The 15,642-nt window shown below is 35.3% G+C and overlaps 1 protein-coding gene across 1 annotated transcript in view; it reads right to left on the reverse strand.

The window, feature by feature from the left end:
• Positions 1–2,721: 2,721 nt before the first annotated feature.
• TMEM30A (transmembrane protein 30A) overlaps positions 2,722–15,642 on the reverse strand; it is a 38,030-nt gene continuing 25,109 nt past the window's right edge. Inside the window, exons 3-7 of the mRNA XM_059400941.1 lie at positions 14,259–14,366; positions 10,829–10,916; positions 9,402–9,545; positions 8,547–8,753; positions 2,722–6,107 (exon numbers count right to left, since the gene is read on the reverse strand). Coding sequence (XP_059256924.1) covers positions 5,914–6,107; positions 8,547–8,753; positions 9,402–9,545; positions 10,829–10,916; positions 14,259–14,366 — 741 coding nt within the window. The 3' untranslated portion in view covers positions 2,722–5,913. The remainder of the gene's footprint in view (positions 6,108–8,546; positions 8,754–9,401; positions 9,546–10,828; positions 10,917–14,258; positions 14,367–15,642) is intronic.

A 15,642-nucleotide genomic window follows, 5' to 3' on the forward strand; every position in this document is an offset into this window, starting at 1 on the left:
AGAGAGACAGGTATACAGAAATATGCATAAAGTGGAAAACAGAAGGTGAGGTGGAAGACAAGGTAGAAGCAGTTAAAGGCAGGAAAAAACGGACCCTCCTTGTCCTCCTATTGCAGAAGACTAGAGAAGTCCCCAGAGAAGTCCCTAGAGAACAACCCCAGAGAAAAGGCCTCCAGCCAAATGAGTGGCCCCCTGACAATCATTCTGTAATACAGTACTTCTCAAAATTTGGTCCACCTACACTTGCTGACCTGCCAATTCTTTATTACTTGTCTAAGCTTTTTATCATGAACACGAACAAATAATTCGCTGAGTGGCATTTCTGAGTAGCACTATGCTAATGAAGTCTATCACTTGTCCAGCACAGGCCACAAAGAGCTTTCAATTAGTTTTTTGGGGAGCCATTCATATATGACAGATTGTCAAGACTAGCCAGAAATACAAAGAAAGTCACCTACATGAACAAAACACTAATATTTAAAATAGCAACAATAAAAATCAATGCTGACAGGGTAGAAAAGAAAAATATTTTATCAAGGCACCTGGATGGGTCAGTCGTTAAGCATCTGCCTTCCGCTCGGGTCATGATCCCATGGTCCTGGTAAGGGGCCCTGCATTGGGCTCTCTGCTCAGCAGGAAGCCTGCTTCTCCCTCTCTCACTCCCCCTGCTTGTGTTCCCGTGTCTCTCTCTGTCAAATAAGTAAATAAAATCTTTAAAAAGAAAAAAAAATTAAAAAGAAAAATATTTTATCTGTGAACTAAGATGAATGTATTTCAGAAACAGAATAAAGGACGTCTTAGAAATTAAAATATTTTTAAATACACAAATTCAACAGAAGATAATGTTGGAAGATCAAAATGAAGAATTCTTCTAGAAAGCACATAGACAATAGTGTCTAAACTGGAAAAAAAAAAAGAAAATCAAGCATCACTCTAGGAGGTTCAATATCTGATTAGGACAGAATCCAATTTCTCAAAAGTAACAGGGAAACCTAGAAAAGGATGGAACAATGGCTTCAAAACCCTGAGGGAAAATTATTTTAAACTTAAAATTGTGTATGTAGTCAAACTATCAATGAAATTGTGAGAACAGAATAAAGGCATTTTAGACATGTAAGGACTCAGAAAATTGGCCTGTCATACACCACCTCTTAGGAAGCTTTAAGTGCTTTAAGAAGTGCTCCAGTAAACTAGAGAATAAACCAGGAAACAGATCCAACACAGAAGGGGGACAATAGGAGGTCATAGGATAATGGCTATATAACTGACCAAGAGAACCACCAGTACCGATTGGCCTGGAAGGACAAATATAGAATAGACCTCCCTAGTAAAAACAGGTAATCAGGGGCGCCTGGGTGGCTCAGTGGGTTGGGCCGCTGCCTTCGGCTCGGGTCATGATCTCAGGGTCCTGGGATCGAGTCCCGCATCGGGCTCTCTGCTCAGCAGGGAGCCTGCTTCCTCCTCTCTCTCTCTCTGCCTGCCTCTCTGCCTACTTGTAATCTCTCTGTGTCAAATAAATAAATAAATCTTAAAAAAACAAAAAAAACAAAAAAAACAGGTAATCAGATTATCTGATATTTGGGGACAAAACTCCTTCAAAACTATGGATGAGAACATGATGGACCTGACAGAGAAACTGAAGAAAGTTTAGGGTAAGTTTCCAGAAAGTTAGGTATTTAAAATGAGGCAATTACTGGGGCGCCTGGGTGGCTCAGTGGATTAAGCCTCTGCCTTCAGCTCAGGTCATGATCTCAGGATCCTGGGATTGAGCCCTGCATCGGGCTCTCTGCTCGGTGGGGAGACTTCTTCCTCCTCTCGCTCTGCCTGCCTCTCTAACTTGTGATCTCTCTGTCTCTGTTAAACAAATAAATTAAATCTTTAAAAAATAATAATAAAATAAATAAAATGAGGCAATTATTAATTCTAGGAAAAATAAAATGATGCAAAATGTAATCAGGTTGCATTGCTTTGCTCTATAGTCATAATTAAACAACAGCTATTGTATTTACTAAATATAATCATAATGACATAATGGGAGACGTAGAGATAGGTGTGTTAAAGAGCTAAATCCTCAGGTAACATTATCAAGAAGATAATAATGCCTAAAACTGTTAAATCAAGCAATAGTAGGATAGTCATATTATTTTATTTAGATATATTAAAACAAATGTCAAAAGAAACTTCTGGACTCAAAGTGATTATCTCTGAAAGTTAAAGTTGGGGCAGGGAGGAACACCTGGGTGACTTAGTCAGTTAGGCACCTGCCTTCTGCTTGGGTCATGATCTGAGTCCTGGGATCCAGTCCCACACCAGGCTCCTTGCTCAGCAGGAAGCCTGCTTCTCTCTCTGCCTGCTGCTCCCTCTGATTGTGTACACGTGCTTGTTCTCTCTCTCTCTCTGACAAATGGATAAATAAAATCTTAAATTAAAAAACAGGGAGGGGGCACCTGGGTGGCTCAGTGGGTTAAAGCCTCTGCCTTCGGCTCAGGTCATGATCCCATGGTCCTGGGATGGAGCCCCGCATCAAGCTCTCTGCTCAGCAGGGAGTCTGCTTCCTCCTCTCTGCCTGCCTCTCTGCCTACTTGTGATGTCTGTCAAATAAATAAATATATCTTTAAAAAAGAAAAAAACAGATTTTTTTTAAAGCATGTATACATGTTACTTTGACAAAATGTAATTTATATATTTACAAATGGATAAAGTCAAATAAACTCACCATGGTCTGATTTTATACATATTTATTTTGAAATTTAAAATGACATTAGGGAAAATATAATTTATATTTATTGAATGGGGTGTGGACTAAAAAAAGAAAGCTCTAAAACACTTGACTAGATCATCTAAACTCTCCAACAAACATTTATGCATCAAAATTCTTCTTGAAATAGCACTTCCTTACTCCCTCCACCCTTCCCTCAAAATAACCGTGTTCACAAAGAAAACTTTTCATCTTAACCAACAAAGGACCAGAAAATAATTCTAAGGCAGTATTTCCATGAAGATGATTAGCCAGCATTGATTAACCCTACAGTTAGCAGCTCCTCTTTCCTGGTTTGGTTTTTATTTCCTGTATGACCCGTCCTCTTTGTTATTTTCATTATCTTTGCTCTCTACCATTTTTTCCTTTTCTATTTACTAGACATTTCCTTGATCTAAGACCAAAATTTAGCCCATCTGCCTACAATTCAGGTGACAATCTGACCACCCAATGGTAAGAAGAGACGTTTCCTAGTAATATAGACAAATCTTGCAGTTAATGCTGTCAAAGTGATTAATATATACACATACTGGCAATCAAATCTAGACATGGAAATGTTAAAACTCGGGACTTATTGACTTTGAGCTAAAGTTTAGTGTTCAACATTAGCAAAAACACTGGGGCATTATTATTTTAGCAAGACACTTAAACATAGCAAAATTAATTTTGTTCATTTTTATTAATACAGAACATACTAACAGAACATTATCTTTAAATATAATCAAGGTTACAAATAAACTGTTACTAACCAATAAACAAAAAATATTCACTTGACTCTCCTCTTGAATCAAAATTCTCTATTAGGTAGTACAGTTATTTTTCTCATCTTATTTTTAACTGTCTTATGATTTCAATGAAATTTCTTAGCTTTTACTTATTAAATAATTCCTTCAATTGGGAAACTTCATATATCAAAATACTTCTGTAAGTCAGTGCATTCTTCAATGCCTTCTACTTAACCTAAATGCAATAAAATGCAATAAGATTCTCTGAAAGTTGAATATGATATCAGTATTTCCAAAAGATGAGCATAAAACCCATAAGAAAAAAAATGTTTTTCCTCCCCCTCCATGCTTCACACAAGCCATGTGAATATTCCACATTCTTCATAATTAGTAACAGTAATCCCTTAAAGCTCAAATGACAGGAGAATGGAAGGGAACTGGGCCATCAATGAACTTGTAGAAGAGATAAAACTCCAAATGTATTTTAAGATTCTGTCTTCACCACAGATGAGAAAGTGTTGGGAAGGTCTTCAATTTTTCTTTAGTGGCACCTTTGGTCCCCTAATCAGAAAAAGAGATGCAGGATGGCAGTCCTCCTTAAACAACATAAACTCAATCTGGATAGACTGGCAAAAACCTTTTCCCCCATTGATGTATCCCAGAAAATAAACTGCCATGTGCAAGAGGGTCAATTTATCAGAATAAACAACAATATTCTGAAGGACTGACAAAACAAAGGCTATTTTTAGACAAAGAATACCCTATGCACTCAGAAATTTCAGGATAATCATAAAGTAAGTACCTCATGCAAGTAATATTCTACCAGTTAAAAGTCATTATGAACTACAAGTTCTTTTAACTGAATTACATGTTATACAAAACCTATGAAGTGTGGCACATTTCTATTACCATTACATTATTTGTTTTTTTTTTCCTAAAAAAACATATATTAATCAAAATTGATACATTACCAAGACCTTTTGATTTAAAATATAACTGAAGGGAATCATTACAAACTCTGAATAAACAGCTACCTTCTATACAAACATATGAGTTTAAAATTAAAAAAAAAAAAGCTATTTCAAAGCAATTAAGCCATCTCTGATTAAAACATGTTTTCATGCATGTGAAAAAGTAAGTTTACATTCAAGAATAAGTTCCATAGCAAACAAATTATAGCATTTATTCAATAAGGAATATTAAAATAATTCCAGTTAATAGAAAATAAAATAACTTCAACCATATATATATTATAATTTATCATGTACATACTGTAAAATCTCCAGAATTTAGGAAATTTAAGAATTTATTTTTAAAGTATGTTTTAGGAAAAACCAACCAGAATAACGGTACCTTAACTAAAAAGAATGTGCATACACATCCACATTTGACCTATATACAAAAATTGAATGAAATATAAAAGAAATGAAGGTTACTGTTTTCTAAAATTTCTACAATATAACATTAGTACTTAAATCAAAACTTACCTGCAAAATAAAAACAGCTTGAGGTATTTCCAATGTTGAAGCAAATTTCTGAATGCTAAATACCACAAGAATGAAAAGTCTCCTTTGAACATTTACAATTGGTTTATAGTTGAGGCAGAAGATGAAGGTCTGCCAAGAAGTTTCCCCATCTCACCTATGTATCCCTTATGAAGTATAAGCTTCAAGGGAAATGATCACATGTAAAAACGTATCAAGTGAGTTGGGGTTCCTGACTGCAACATCTTCACCAAATCGAAAAAGGAATTTTAAATTCTCCCACCCAAGACCCACCTGACCTCTAGACATGACTATTAATTCCTATGCTAGACAAGGTAAGCATGTCCTTGTCCTTTGAAATCAAAGCTAAACTTGAAAAAGAACTGTACTGGATAAACTGAATACAGGAACCACCTCAACAAAGATGGTACTTTAAGCCTTTACACACGACACATGAAAATGATGAAGTGTTTTATTTAATTTGGTCTTTCTTCATCGTTTTGTAACTCCGAATCCTGCAAGGTTAGCAAGTCATTATATTCATACATCTTGTAATCCCTTTCTTCACACAACAGGCACACATATACAGCATCATATGTCAATATAATATTATCAACACAGCATAAACATTTAAGCAGTAGATGCATTTCACAGGAAAGAGGCTCTATGCATCATATGGCCTGATCCAACACAAAGCAAACATTAGAATGCCATTTCAGCAGTTACAGTGTTGATATGATCAATATAGTTAATTTGTTTCATACCCGTCATATATTTCCATAAGACATCCATAAAGAAGGAGCAAAGGACAAAAACTGCTTTTTAAAAAAAAAGTTATGTGCCAACTTCAAAAATGACATACTAACCAGACATCGGTATTCGAAAGCTAGGTTGAACAGGACTGGCCTTGATGCACATGCAGTAAATTTGTTTTCAGAATATAAAATTAAATGGTAATGTCAGCAGTATTACTACTGTTTCTATATTTATGATTAATTACTAGCAGTACAACTCCCAGAAGAAAGGAGATGGATCCAATAGCGATGTAAGCAATCCCCAAAAATGGATTTTTTCCTCCCATCCATGAAATAGTGCTCAAGATCATCCGTTTTCGTCCATCAAAAGAATGTACAGGGTAATCTGAAGAGTGTATAGGAAGACTTTTCCATGTCTAGTCGATTTTTAAAATACAACTTAAAATCTGGCATTTAATTGCTTATAATTCATTGGTATAGTTCCATGATACACAGGCAGCACCTTACTCACATTTTCTGAATCACAAAACAATTTTATAGTTACTACCTTGAAGCACTGAGTTAGCAAGTTAAACATTAGTAGTAAAAACCATATAGTTTATAAGTAAAAACAACCAAATTCAAATTAAGGGTTATATGGTTTCTCAGGTACTTTTACTCTCATTACACAGAAGGGACAAAAGGCCACAAAGAAATGTGATGTGAAACAAGTATTTCAAATGAACAACAATAAAACCCATCGAGGAAGAGAAGATTGACAGACCAGAAGAAAAAGGAAGAATAAAGAGACTGAAGGTCTCTTGAGCTAAAAGAGCATGAATAAGAGAGTGATTATGAGCACAAGGTCAAAGAGTATGATACTGAAGTTTTAACTTGTTTATTTGGAGCAATGACAAAACTCATGGTGTGACACAGATCTGATGGCTGAAAACAGAGCAGAAGTGAAAGGTGGACTGTTACAGAGATTTTAAAAAATGGGACACCAGTATATTGGATAAACTATCTACATGGACCAATTCTAAGATTTTGGGGAGAATTAGGGCAGAGAAGACAGAACTAAATCCCTATGTGAAAGGTTTACAACCTTTTCAAAAGCATCTTTTGAATCAAGTTTAGGCCCCATCTGATTTCTCTAGCTTATGCAATTTTCCACCCCCACAGATAGACCCTATTACTTCAAATAGCAGGCTCTGCTAGTTTCTTGTATCTATCCTTATCAAATCAATCAATCAATGACTAAAGTAAGAGTTCCAACGAATAAAACACTTGAGGGACAAAGTATCAAATCACCCATCTAGCCTCTCTCTGTATCCCAAGACCCCAAAATGGGCTTCTGTCTTAATTCTAGTATCTAAGTTCCCATCTTGTAAGTAATTTTTGTAATTACCCATGATGCTTTGCAGACCCAAATTCCTGCCTCATCAATTTCTGAGAGCCTATATTCTTCCTACAGCTCTCTTTTCAATGCCTGGGATGCAAATAGTCTGTTAACTAAGACAAAGTACTGAATACTCCAAAGATGTCTCTTTATTTTGCTCTAGGCTACAGGCTTGTATATGCCCTTATACCTTACTAGATCTTCTGGATTCTGTGACAGAGCTGCCTCCTAAATTTGGCAGTAGCCTCAGGATAATGTTCTAACAGCACCTTAACTAGGTCTGTCTGTGCAAAATTGCTCCCATCCGGGGGCCTAGGTTACAAAACTGGGCTACTTTTAACCTGTCACTATCAAGTCATATTCAGTTGCATACTTGGGTGCAAAATCAAGAGACTAAGGATCCAAAAAGACATTTCTTTCGAAATTAGTTCTATTAATTTAACCATTCGTTAATGCATTATAAAACTGAAACTATACACTCATGGCTAACCTGGATTATGAAAACTCAAAAATACAAAGATCATTTACAAACATTCAAATGCAAATATTTGAGAAACTTTTCATTCATGATCTATGTAAGCACTGGGCTATAGATTAAAAAACATAAGGACTTTTGTTTAGAATAAAATGCAGTGTCCAATATTTTCAGCTAAGAAAGACTTTGTATCCAGGCCAATGTGGCTTGGTCTGACTACTTGAGTAAAATAGCTAGGGATACAGCCTGTGGTAGTTTTGTAGCTGATGGTAAAGTCATGGCCACTGGAGTCAATAACTTGTTTATGAACCCCAACTCTTCTACTTATTACCTGTACAACCTGGGATAAGTTACTTAAATGCTCTATGTTCCTGTATTCTTGTCTATGAATGGAGATGATAACCATCTCATAATGCTTCAATTAAATGTAACAATGCATGGACAGTACTTAGTAAAATGTTGACATATAATTAGAATGAAATAAATGATATATATAAGCACTAAAAGGTACACCCGAATTATACAGCTAAAGATAAAAATGTTTTGGTACTATGAATGGAATAATAGTTATAAACAATTATGTGGATGCAAACTAGCATCCACTGATACTTAATATCTAAAAATATACATCAAAACAGCCCACTACCATCAATGCTTATTTAGCATCAGTTATGCTCACTGACCTTTGAATTAAGCTCAATTACAATCTCTATTGTAGAAATATTTAGCTTATTAATAAATGAAACACCAGCATCTTAAATAATTTTACCAAATAATATGTTTGAATCCTAGTACAAAGTACATCAAAATTTAAAACTTCTGGAAGATAAAAAAAGATACTCTCATATATCCTCACATACTCCTGTAAAAATCAAAACTAAAACAGAGTATCATCTCATTTAACTGAGATAAGGCTGAACAACATTCCTTTTAAATTCTATCAATCTGTGCACATGGCCAAAAAAGGATACTGTACGTGATATTCAAATAGTATCGTCCAGCTGGTAACGTTGGATGTAAATCACTTTTCCGCTCTATAAGACGATATAACTTACGAAAAGTAGGTAATGCTGCAGTACGCATCCAAACAATAAAATCCTCATTTATGAACCCATTGTTATCTGGTTCAGAATCCAGCATATACACTGGTTTAACCCAGTTTACTGGCTTTGTTGTACCTTAAAAACAAAGGGGAGGGGTGAGAGGAGGGGACAAAATATTCAATTCTATTAAGAGTTTCACTTTCACTGAAAAGTCACTCAAATAAAACAAAGACATACAATACACAATCTAAGTGTTTTTCGTATTTCGAAGGTATAAATATATTCTAAGAAAGTCTTAAAATTTGGAGACAAACCAATTTCTCATGTAACAACAAATAACTACAAAGATTTGATGACTATCTCCATTAGGAAAATACTAAAAATTATGCCACTGAGTATATACCAAAAAGCAGATGATTTAATGCAAAGATATGATAAAAAAATTACATTGTGAAACTGAGGCATAATATTAAAAATAAATTTTAATTTATAACTATAATAAAAAACTGGATCTGTTTAAAAGAAACTCACCTGTAGTTTTAACACAATGGCTGAAATGCTTTTAAGAAAATACTAGAAAAATTCAAGATTAGAAATATACATTTCCTTTAGAATTTCAGTACATAGGAACATTCAGTGTATCTTACCTAAATTGGTGTGAAGTTAAGAAACGTTTTTTTAAAAAGCATAAACATTTTTAAGATTCTAAAGATAGAAAATTTTAGGTACTTCATTAAAACTCCTAACTTATATCACATTTTAAAGAAAATTAGTAAATTTTACCTTTGAATCGTTCTTTTAGACTTTCTCCTCCAGAGGGATTTCTGAATTTCACATTTTTATCTGTCCACCAAGCAATACCTTTCTTTTTCAAAGGAATAGGTGTAGGATAAGATTCATTGCCAACAAGAAATAATTCTAATGTATCTAAACATAAAAAAGAAGATATTGTTAAATACTGAAAATCCATAGCACCTACTATACTCTATGAGAAATGAGGATCTGATATCTGCTCCCCAAAGTGGCTGAACAGGAGGCAGGTATACAATGTACATTTGCTCCTGACTACTTAAACATGAACTATCTATGGTAATTTTATAATCCTAGATGGACTTCTCTTTCTTCAATACAATTAGAGGTCGCTTCTCCTACCTGGGTAACTGAGATGTAGTAAGGTAAATGTTTTACTATTAACCCAAGTAAAATAAGTTGCAGGGTAAATCTGCTTCCCCTCCTTTCCTTTAAAAAACACATTCTTACCCAGTTTCTGGCGTATCCATTTCTCTATCCATACTATCTGATATGGTAGCCTCCAGCTACATGGCTACGGAGCCACTGAAACTAAGGCTGGTCCAAGTGAATATGTTTTGTAAGTATGTATCTCAGAAATAAAAAATCTCAATACAAAAAAAAAGGAAACAAAATATTTCATTTATCCATTTTATATACTGAGTATCATTTATAGGTAAAAAGGTGGTATTTGGGGTTCAATAAAATATATTATTAAAATTAATTTTAGTTTTTGTTTTTAATGTCACTATTAGAAAATTTTAACACATACATGTCTCACATTGATGGTTTAGATTATATTAGTATCAGACAGTGCTGCTTTAAATGATCAACTATAGCTTCTTTGTACTGGTATAAATATTGAGTTGGCGGAAAAGGCAACCTGCCTTTTATTTTGTCATATATGAAATACGAAGATTAGCAGAATGTCTCTGCTTCTTCTTCCCGAGCGAGATTCATTCTTAAAATGTGAGAATTCTCAAAAAAAAAAAAAAAAAAAGAGGTCACAAAATGTTCTAATACCCCATTAAATAACTAATTGATATATTTATTTTAAAGTTGCTCGGGGCACCTGGGTGACTCAGTCAGTTAAGCGTCTGACTCCTGGTTTTGGTTGAGGTCATGATCTCGTGGGTCGTAAGATGGAGCCCTGAGGGGAGTAGAGTCTTTGGGCTCTGCACCAGCAGGGAGTCTGCTTGAAGATTCTCTCTACCCCTACCCCCACTTGCATACGTGCATAGAGCTCCTGCACATGTGCAAGTGCTCTCTCTCTCAAATGAATATGTTTAAAAAAAAAAAAGTTGCTCAATTTCTCAACTTCATTCATGTTTACTAGACTATCAAATCAGTATCAATAAATTATACACATTTTCCTATTTATATATGTTCATAATTTGTATTTCTTTTTATCTGTATCATACCATTAAACATGCTGTTGGCAATAGCTCCACAAGGAGCAATCGGTTTGTCTTCATTTCTTCGATAAGGCTCACATTCCTTACTGGGATTCTGATGTTCAGAAGGAAAAGAAGAAAGAAATTATCACATGGGCCTCTGGGAGAACTAAGAGCTAGTCTAATAACTGATTATAAATTCCGCCCCTACATGTGTCTCACTTGTAATGCATACAGAATAATTCTGTACTGTAAAGACTGTAACACCACATTTAAATACTCAAATTTTTTCTTAATGTTACTGTACTACCTTTTTATGTAACCCTTCCTTGCAAATACTTTGTCATATATGCATATATCAAATTGACTTTTTTAAAATTTTCATATCAACACAAAAATCCTATCACAAAGAGTTTTCTGCTCAAGAAAAATTAAGAAGCAGTCTATTCTCAATCCAGTTGTGACATGATAAAAGGAATCTTCAATTGAAAGTAGACTGGAGGGGCACCTGGGTGGCTCAGTGGGTTAAAGCTTCTGCCTTTGGTTCAGGTCATGATCCCAGGGTCCTGGGATAGAGCCCTGGATCCGACTCTCTGCTCAGCAGGGAGCCTAATTCCCCCTCCATCTCTGTCTGCCTCCCTGCCTACTTGTGATCTCTGTCTGTCAAATAAATAAATAAAATCTTAAAAAAAATAAAAAGTAGACTGGATGCTCTAGTTCCACCTATGTACTATGTAACTTTGGGTAAGTCCCTTGATTTACCTGGCTTCACTTAGAAAATGAACACATTCAACTAGATAATCTCAAATTTTGTGATTCTGGGTTAATCCTGTGGTTCTACGTCAAAGGAAGGAAGGAGGGAGGGTGAGATTTTAAATACAAATAAACTCTTCAATACGGGATATATATTCTGGCCACTGAATTCTTCAGGAAGTTTTAATAGAAAGGAAAATACTTTTTTACTACCTAGGCATCAGAGATCCTGAACTAAGCAATGCTAGATACTTTCCAGTAACTGGTTTAGGAAAGCCATTTATTATTACCTAATACACCATGTATCCTGCAAGGTATTAGACACAGAAAAAAACAAACAAATAAATAAATAAATAAAGTCCCTGCTTTTAAGTAGCTCACAGTATGACAGAGGAAACACATCCATATACAACCAATTATTATCTGAAATAAGAGCCATGATGAAGGAGTTTATAGTCATTCAACATGTATTTATTAAAAGTCTTCCATGTGTTAAGCACTGGCAAGGTGCTTGGTATATGGTGGTTAAAATGATCCTTGCCCTCATGAGCTTATAGTATAGTTGGGAAAATAGAAGACAAATAAGTAAATATATAATTACAAATTGCAGTAAGTTTTATGAAAGTGGTATGCCAAGTAATTAATAGGGGAAGGCAAAATAAATTACTTTAGAACCTATGATAAAGAAAAGTTTGTTCTGGAGATGATATAAGTTAAGACCTAAAAAAGAAGAGAAGGCAAGCATGTTGTGAGCAGGCAGAAGAGGGTTTTAAGCAGAGAGAATAATACAGGCCACTGAGAAAGAACCTGTTATTTCTGAGAAGATAGTAGGAGAATGTAGTTAGAGTATGGGAACAAGGAGAATAACGTATGATGACACTGGAGAATTATGCATAGTTCAGATCATCCTGAGATTTTACTCCAAATGCCAGTAGACCACTAAAAGATCATTTAAGTGGTTATCTACATTTTTAAAAAGATCACTACAGCGACTATGTAGAAAATGGCCTGACAATAGGGCCAGAACAGATGATATGGAGAGAGTTGGGAATGCATATGTGGGGAAAGTTTGTTAAGCAAGGTGAGAAGTGACTTGGCATAGGGTATGAATGAACTAAATATGTAAAGAAGTTATTTTGTATCCAAGGGCACTATATTAAGAGCAAGCCTCCACCAGAGACGACTTCCAGGGCAAGACTTAAACCAGTATTCTAGGCAAATAAAATGTAAATGCTGAAGGGCAGATTACTTGGTCTCAGGAATGGTTAGGAAGGAGCATACATCACCCAAGGCAGCCAGGCCATTAAAGGTATGAGTTGGAAATAAGGAAGTAGAGTGGAGTGGTAGGTTGACAGAGATTGTGAAGGACCTTACACACAAAGTTTTAAGTAACAAAGACTTTAATCTGTCTTTAAAATCTTTGAAAGCCACCTGATCTTTAAAATCATGTATTTGGTTTAGCTCGGACATCAATAAATAACAAACTATACCTGTTTTTATAAATAAAATTTTATTGGAACACAGTTACAGTACACCCATTCACAAGTTTTGTCTATGGGTTACTATCATTCTACCGTGGCAGAGGGGAGTTGCTGTGTCAGAGACCATATGACCTGCAAAACTGAAGGCCTTTACTCTCTGGGCTTTACAGAAACAAATTCATCAATTCCTAGTCTAGGCTAAAAGCTTTTTGCTTGCAGCCTGTCAGAAAAGAATTGATCTCTGTTTCTTCTGCTTTTAGCAAAGAGGGTGTATCTGAATAAAGGAATTATAAAACAACCAACGTTTTCCAGGTCTCTCAACACACCCAATCTGTAATCCCAATCAAAAAATTCAGAAAGATCTAAGAACTTGGTGTGTCTCACAGAATATCATCTTCTCTGGATTTGAGTCCTAAAACCCCACATGGTACTGCAAAATATTGCAGACCTAACCAGAATCTTTCAAAAGACATGTTATTTCTTGAGATCCCAAACATTAGGAATGATCAATAAAACCAGTAGATAACCTAGAGCAGTATATGCTTACCAGGAGCATTCTGGTCACAATATAGTCCTAAACTGCATTCTAAGAGATTCATTATATCTAAGAAACCCAAAATAGCTCTGGAACTCTGAAGGTTTGCTACATTGGCAACACTAACATAATATACTTGGGGACCAACCACTACTATGAAAAGTTGAACAACAGTCAGGAAATTAAGATCCTCTAGCCCAATCCAGGCTGGGCATAAGAATGGGGGCTTTATTGGGGGAACCTGAGTGGCTCAGTCAGTTTAGCATCTGCCTTCGACTCAGGTCATGATCCGGGGCCCTGAGATCAAGCCCCACATTGGGCTCTCTGCTCAACGGAGAGCCTGCTTCTCCCTCTCTCTCTCTCTGCAGCTCCCCCTGCTCCTGCTCTCCTGCTCAATCTCCTGAGCTCTCTCCCTCAAATAAATAAACAAAATCTTGGGGGAAAAAAAAATAGGGAGCCCGCTTCTCACTCTCCCCCTGCTTGTGCTCTTGCTCTGTCAAATAAATAAATAAAATCTTCAAAAAATAGTAATAAAATAAAAAAGCAAAAACCCTCACTAAACAAACTACAAGTAAAAAGTTAACACTTTAATTTTATCCTAAATTATTAAATTTAACATTTCTAACTAAGCTATTACCACATGTTCTTATTTATATCTACATTTTCACATTCCCATCATTTTACTTACAAGTAAAGCACTAGAATCTCCATTTAGTTGACTATCATCTCGAGATTTCACGTAACGACGATGGTTTTGATAGAAATTAGACAGTCCATAATACATAAACACATTGCCCTAGAGAAAAAGAACAAAAACAATTTTCATACGAAACTGTTGGGTATAAATTTGTTTCATGCATATATAAAAGCTAGTCATTTGAACTTTACAAGTTTAGAATTTGTGATAACTTAAAACAAGTACTGGAGTGAATCCTACCAATCCTTAACAATCTAAAATACTACAAACTGTAAGTAAGGTTAAAGAAGGTATGTTAAAAAATTCAAGAATAAACTTTGAAATATCCTTAAAGACTTCAAAGAAGTAATATTTGCATGAAAAAAAAAGCCCTCAAGATGCCTATTAGCCTATTCTACTTTCAACTTCAAATTTTCTCCCGTTCAGACTGGTCTCCACTGAGAGTCAACGTTTCAAAGGAATAATTATCAAACTTTCATTTATTGTCCAAGTTAATTCTGAACTTGGACATATTCTGAGACATAAAAAATTTCTTAACAACATACTATTAGTAAAGTATCTAAGTTAATGAGTTAATATATAACAATCAAGAAAAATACTTTAATATAGTTGGTAGAGCCACTTTAGAATAACTTGGGAAAGAAGGGTGACCGACATACACTATAATTCTTTAGAAGGTACCGCAAAACCATCTTGAATGACTTAAGGTTTTAAGAGGTAGCAAAAACATTAAGCTCTTTTCTCCTTTCTGGTTGCTACTTCTATAGTCTATAATCAAAAATAACTCAATAGGAGCCCCTTGTGTAGCTCAGTTGTTAAGCATCTGCCTTCAGCTCAGGTCATGATCCCAGGGTCCTGGGATCAAGCCCCACATCCGGCTCCCTGCTTAGCGGGAAGCCTGCTTCTCCCTCTCTCTCTGCTGCTGCTTCCCCTGCATGTGCTTTCTGTCAAATAAATAAATAAAAATATTTTTAAAAAATAAATAATAGGGGCACCTGGGTGGCTCACTGGGTTAAGTCTCTGCCTTCAGCTCAGGTCATGATCTCAGAGTCCTGGGATTGAGCCCCACGTGGACTTTCTGCTTGGCAGGGAGCCTGCTTCCCCCCTCTCTCTGCCTGCCTCTCTGCCTACTTGTGATCTTTCTCTCTCTCTCTCTCTGTCAAATAAATAAATAAAATCTTAATAAATAAATAAATAAATAAATTTTAAAAATAACATTTTAAGTAGGCTTTATTTGATTTGCTATTTTCACATATACAATTACTTATTTAAAATTTTATTTTCAAATGTCAAATTATTCAAAACTTTCCCCTTCGATAGAAAGAAAATGTTCACGTGCTCGCTTCGGCAGCACATATACTAAAAAAAAAAAGAA

The sequence above is a fragment of the Mustela nigripes genome, chromosome 5 (genome assembly GCF_022355385.1).
Source record: "Mustela nigripes isolate SB6536 chromosome 5, MUSNIG.SB6536, whole genome shotgun sequence".
NCBI classification, from domain to species: domain Eukaryota; kingdom Metazoa; phylum Chordata; class Mammalia; order Carnivora; family Mustelidae; genus Mustela; species Mustela nigripes.